Source organism: Gymnoscopelus braueri, assembly GCF_963280865.1.
Source record: "Gymnoscopelus braueri genome assembly, chromosome: 4".
Lineage (NCBI taxonomy): Eukaryota > Metazoa > Chordata > Actinopteri > Myctophiformes > Myctophidae > Gymnoscopelus > Gymnoscopelus braueri.
The window spans coordinates 17202352-17208625 of NC_137605.1; the positions used below are offsets into that span (position 1 = coordinate 17202352).

Consider the following 6274-nt stretch of genomic DNA (forward strand, 5'->3'; position numbering starts at 1 on the left):
TAGACGACTGACGTGATAGATGACTGATGTCAAAGGCTATAGTCACATGAAAATCCGAGATCCACATTGGAACCACGCGATCCCAAAATCCACCTAATTTTCAAGTTTTTCTCATTTTATTCGTTATGCCAATTCCCCCCATGTGTATAGTCCCTGACCCTGTCTCACAGGGGGAATTGGTAAGATGTGAAAAAAACTAATAATTAATGTAAGTTTGATGAATGAAAAAGAAAGAAAACAGCTGTTCACTGGGCAGGAGATTTGAGCTCCATGTGAATCAAAGGATGCACATGGTCTACAGTCTAGTGTAGACCAGGGATTCTCAATCAGGGTTTTGCACTTTCCGGTACTGGGTTTGCAATATTGTGAGAAGAATAGGATATATTTTTTTATACTGTACAAAAATGTGGTTGTAATTACTTTTTTCACCTCTTTTTTATTTTTTTTATTTTTTTTACTGCGTAGCCGTCTATGTGTGTCTGTCTGTCTGTATGCACACTGCCAGTACGCCACAGATATTTATAACTCCATATTTTCCCCCCTAAAACGTTTTATTCTTTTTGAAGCATTTAACTTAAATTTTGTTATGGAAGACAACAGTGCTGAAACCATCATCAATTATCCAAACTGTAAATTATGACTTCAAATTCATAGTCAGTGGTTCTCAAAGCTCAATATCTTGATATCATCAGGGATCTTCATATATGGGCATAAAGGGGACAAGGACAGACAGATATACTGTAGAGATCGCCATACATGGGCACAAAAGGGACACAGACCGTGCCAACGCCCACATGCCAAAGCCTATACCGCTTGTGCTATAACCACGCCCGCTTCTGTGACGCACGCGGAACTGCCTCTCGCCTACAACAACTGCAGAATTTTTTTTGGGCCGATAAAGGTGTCTGTCTCACACTGTCTTGCGCTGTCTCAAGCAAACTTGAGCCACGAGAGGCACCGCAGAGCGAGCTAAAGTGAGCGAGTCGCCGTGCCGAACGTTGCGAAGTTCTCTTGAGCCGACTCAGCGCCGTTATGTACCGATAGGCACAGAATCGTAAATCATGTGTTGGGGTGAGCGTTTGCCCCAACTGCCACTCAGGAAAGTGGCTACTGACCAATCACAGCTGAGTGGTATAATTGTCCACTACATGTGTAGCCTAAATGTGTATTCCTTTTTTTATTGCAATTAATACATGTATTCCTATTGAGACAAAAAATTTAATCATAGTGGTTACTTCAGCTGAACCTTTGAGACAGAAAGTTTGAGAACCCCTGGTTGGTGTAGACCATAGACTGTCTGTATTACGCTGACTTCATGTCAAGGACCCCCAAATTGACATGTATTCGACCGAGGACCCCCATTTGAACCGATGTTGTGCCAGGGACCCCATAAGAAAAGATTTGTCAAGATTAAAAAAAGCTCACAACGCAATGCGATGTGTTGTGAGCTTAGATTGGCTTAGAAAATGGTCCTAAAATTCTTGGTCCCTACATTGATGGAACTTCTAGAGATCACTGGTGTCATCCATAAATGCCCATATATGGGCAAATAAGCGTTGACATGTGCAGATATGACGTCGTGACACGTCACAATGGTGTCATCCATAAATGCCCATATATGGGCAAATAAGCGTTGACATGTGCAGATATGACGTCGTGACACGTCACAAATGATCTGTATATATGTGGCATCCCGACCTCATAGCTTTCTGTTCGTCTTTGCAATCAACGGGATTATCTGAATATATCTACTAATAGTATAAATAACAGATCTCTCAGATATAATGGATGGTGTTGTAGAGAAACCCTATGGTGGCTGTGAGGGGCCGGATTCCATGTATGTGAAGTTGATCTCTTCAGATGGCCATGAATTCTATGTGAAAAAAGACTATGCCTTCCTCTCTGCCACCATCAAAGCCATGCTGAGTGGGCCAGGTGAGGTTGCTGACGATGAGGTCAATGAAGTGAACTTGAAGGAGATCCCCTCTCATATCCTGTCTAGGGTCTGCATGTTCTTCTCCTACAAGAAGCGTTACTCCAACCAGGTCGGCGATGCCCCAGAAGCTCCTGAATTTGAGATTAAGAAGGAAGTCGCACTGGACCTGCTCATGGCTTCAAACTTCTTGGATTGTTAAAAAGACCAAGAGAGATAAATGAAACAAAATTGCATGCCACGGTTTCATTTTGGAGTTGGAGAGGAAGAAGGAAGAAGGAGGAAATGGTGACGGGAGAGTGAGCGGAGGGCTTTTGGGGAAGACATCTAGATAACAAAGAGAAGCTTGCCTGAGGAGGGGGAGGAGGAGAAAGTGGTGGATGTGAGGGAAGACATCCTGGGCAAACCCCTGTCCCGAACAAAGACAATCAGAGACCTGGAAGCCTTCCAGGTACATAATAGGGGAGAGGATAGGGAAATAAAGGGAGAGGACAGTGGCCAGGAAACCCACGCACCACCCCTCACAGAGTGGATAAGGCTGAGCTCAAGGCCCTCAGGTGCTCATTATCAAGAATGGTGGGATGTAGCCTAACTTTTTTTTTATCGCCATTATGCCAATTCCCATGTAGTCCATTTCACAGGGGGAATTGGCAAAAAGAAGGAAAAAAAGTAACACAAAATGAATAATTGATTCTACAAAAAGGGGGGGGGGGAAATAGCTGGTCACTGGTCAGGGGATTTTAGCTCCATGTGAATCGAAGGATGCACATGGTCAGTCTACAGTGTAGACTATGTGTAGACTCTAGTCTGCACTCTCCCCAACAGGGTTGGCAAAAAAACAGATATCAGAATAACAGCGTGGCCTTCCCTATGCAATCAGTACTTGGAGGCCAGTGTGGAGCCATGGGAACTCATATTTGAGACGCTGAGCCGTTCTGTGCCACTCCGAGAGGGAGTTCCTGTAGTACTCTGACATCATAAAAAAAGGGTGAATTTAATAACTTTAAACTATTAAAAAAAAGAAGTATATCCTCCCGGGCTTTTTTTTTACTGTCAATATACAGAAAACAAGAAGAAAGCCTAATTGGAATATGCCAATTTTGCTCGGTTCTCCTGAGAACCGAGCAAAATTTCCTTGCAATTAGACAACAAGGGAACCAGGAGACCTGGTACTGCCAGACCCCTAGTGGTTGAAATCTGAATGGCCGGACTTCGCATGACGTGTGTGCAGAGGAAAAGAGGGACCGACAAACCGACCGACCGACCGACAAAGCCTCATGTAGGCCGACCCCTTGGGTCTGGCAAAAATGGATTTTGCATATACTGATGACATCAGGGATCTCCAGATATGGGCATAAAAGGGACAAGGACTGACAGATACAGAGATCTCCAGATATGGGCATAAAAGGGACAAGGACTGACAGATACAGAGATCTCCATATATGCTCATGAAAGGGACAAGGACGGAGGCACGGCAGCGCAGTTGGTAGCGCTCACAGCTAGAAAGTCCTGGGTTCGATTCCTGCCGGGGACGCTGTGGGCGTGTTCTTTCCTCCGCACCATCAGTGCCCATACCCTGTGGGTTCGGCGAAAGGGCCTTTCTGTGTGCCGTTTGCATGTTCTCCCCGTGTCACCTAGGGTAGGTACCCTCACAAAAAACATGCAGTAGTCCTGGTCTCTATATTGCCTCCCCCTGGTCAGCCTGATGGAGGGGAAAGGAACTGGTTGGAATAATGTGTTCCTTCCATACGCTACGTCCTACCCGGGAAACTTCCCCCTGTCAGGTGATAAGAAGCGGCCTGCTCACTCATCATGCATTGAAGGACAGTTCGGGGCTCTCCCCAGGCTGGCAGAGGGAGAGTAGTGCCCAGGATTAGGTAATTGCCACTGGGTGAAAAAAATGGGTTACAAAAATCGTGGGATAAAAATGTTGTAAAAAATTAATAAGGACAAGGACTGACAGATACAGAGATCTCTATATGGGCATATCAAACCTCTAGTCACACTTTGACAGGTTGCAACGCCATGACAACTTGTGTGTCATTGCAAAGATTTGTGTTCAACAACATTGTAAAAAGAAGCTTCAGTGATCTTGGCTTCACTTCCTGTATCTCAGTGGTTCTCAACCTGTGGGTCACTCAGGATTTTTGGGGGGCCCCCGGATGACAGTGAAGTGACAATTTAAGGACTTTTAAGACCTTTTCAATACCTCAAAAAGTGCATCAAAAGTAATCAACAAACTATACTATATAAACTGTTCATACATTGGCCAAATTGTCAAATAATATAAGAGGCTGTGGTGGATATACTGAACACACACAGGACAATTATTAAGTAGTTATAATTCACAATGTTTACAATAGTTTGTTCCACTTTACCAGAGGCAGTATTTCCTTTAAATGCATAGGTGCTGTTACCTTTAAGAGTTAATACACACCTACACACCTTCGAGGTGACATAAGTAAAGGAAATAGCCAATCTAATAGCCTATTTTCACAATATTTATCTGTGGAACCGAGTCAAACAAAATGTAATGCATCAACTAATAACTTAATTCCAAGTGGTTATCAGGGTGGGGGGTCCCCAGTTTAAATATGATTATTTTGGGAGGTCAGGGCCTGAAAAGGTTGAGAACCACTGCTGTATCTGACATATTTATCTCTGCTAGGTGAGACAGGGTGGAAAATAATGATTGTTTTCACCTGTGTGTCTGAGTGTACAGCTACTGTAAGATCACAAACAACTACACCAATCAGTGCCATATTTATTCCTTTGAAAGCAGACCAAGGAACTCAATACATCTTTCATAACGCCATGCTATGGCAGTGCTTCTCAACCCTTTTCATTTAAAGGACCCCCAGTTTCATATGCATTAGGCCCCAGAACCCTATTTGATAGGATTTTTATCACTGGGACCCTAATATACACTGTAAAATCATAATTTATCCTAATTTAACGGCAAAATCCTCAGTGACTAATTTAACACTTATGACTATCAACCCGTTGAAAGAGATTGAAAGAGTTTTGTTCACGCCAATCAGTCTTGCACAAATATGGAGGACAGGATCAATATTAAGTAATGATGTCAGAAATTCTTTGACGTTCTAAAGAGACATACGGGAGAGAGTCGCTGTTACTGAAAAGTTAAAGTCAACATCCAAATAACCTATTAAAACCGGGAACGCATCTGTGTAACCACTTAAACCATTATTTTATACTTTGGCTATTCAAAAATAGCAGATATACAAGCTCATAGTGAAAAATCTTGAACATTTGTGAAAATATTTGAATGCATACAGTATATATATATTTTTTAACTCAAATCTTTGCTTCTGGGGGTCCCTGGAACAAAATATTTTGAGATGGGGTCTGCGGCCAAATACATATAATTTTGACATGAAAAAGTTGGAGCAACACTGATAGCCAATAGCAACATACTGTTAGGATTTAGAAAACATTTTTAGATATGTATTTGGCCGCAGAACCCTATCTCAAAATATTTTGTTCCAGGGACCCCCAGAAGCAAAGATTTGAGTTACAAATGTTCTCTTTAAAATATATATATATATTAAAAGATTTGCACGAATTTTCACGATAAAAAAAAAATGGATGTACGATTAATCGTTCATCATATCGGTATCTTGACAATGCAGTATCGGTAAAATCAGTATCGGCAAATTAATGCAAATATTTTGTTTCATATTTATGTTTGAATGTGAACCTGTAGAAGCCTTTTGTGATGACTGAAGGCAGCAGTGTTTTCTGGGGAAGCTTTCAAAAGGGTGTACCTGTTGAACAAATAAAAGCAAATAAAATCTCTACAACCTACATGTAATTGTTTGATACGTATGTGCAGTAAGCCTAATATATCAGGCAGAATGCACTGTTTTTAGACCGAGAATAACAGTTACTGCACAACAGGTGTACGGTAAGGTAAACCCTACTGGAAACTTGTATTGAAACATCGTTATCTGTATCGACCGATTTGACTTTGCAATCGATTAGTTATCGGATATATCGGGCAGAATTTCAGTATTACCCCACGCATGTGGGCACGTGCAACCAGACACAGACAGAAGAGGCCGTGCACCTATGACGCACACATGCACGAGGACAGGACAGAGGTGCCGGCCGTTCAGTTAAAGACGTACACTACATACACACATGACCTAGAGAGAGAGAGAGACACAGTTTGACGTCACTGCATCAGACAGTGGAAGGGTTATTATTGGGGCATGCCTCTTGGGAGAGTTCCCCTTTCTAATATTGAAATGAAATGTGATTTTAATCCACATACTTTAAATATGCCAAGCAGAAGCTGCTGTTGGGCAGAAACCTTGT

The 6274-nt window shown here is 42.3% G+C and overlaps 1 protein-coding gene across 1 annotated transcript; it reads left to right on the forward strand.

The window, feature by feature from the left end:
* Positions 1–1784: 1784 nt before the first annotated feature.
* On the forward strand, positions 1785–2135 carry LOC308083855 (elongin-C-like; the record flags this gene model as incomplete). Its single annotated transcript, XM_080426263.1, has 1 exon — positions 1785–2135. One exon carries the CDS (start codon positions 1785–1787, stop codon positions 2133–2135), a length of 351 nt encoding a protein of 116 aa, XP_080282389.1.
* Positions 2136–6274: the final 4139 nt, after the last annotated feature.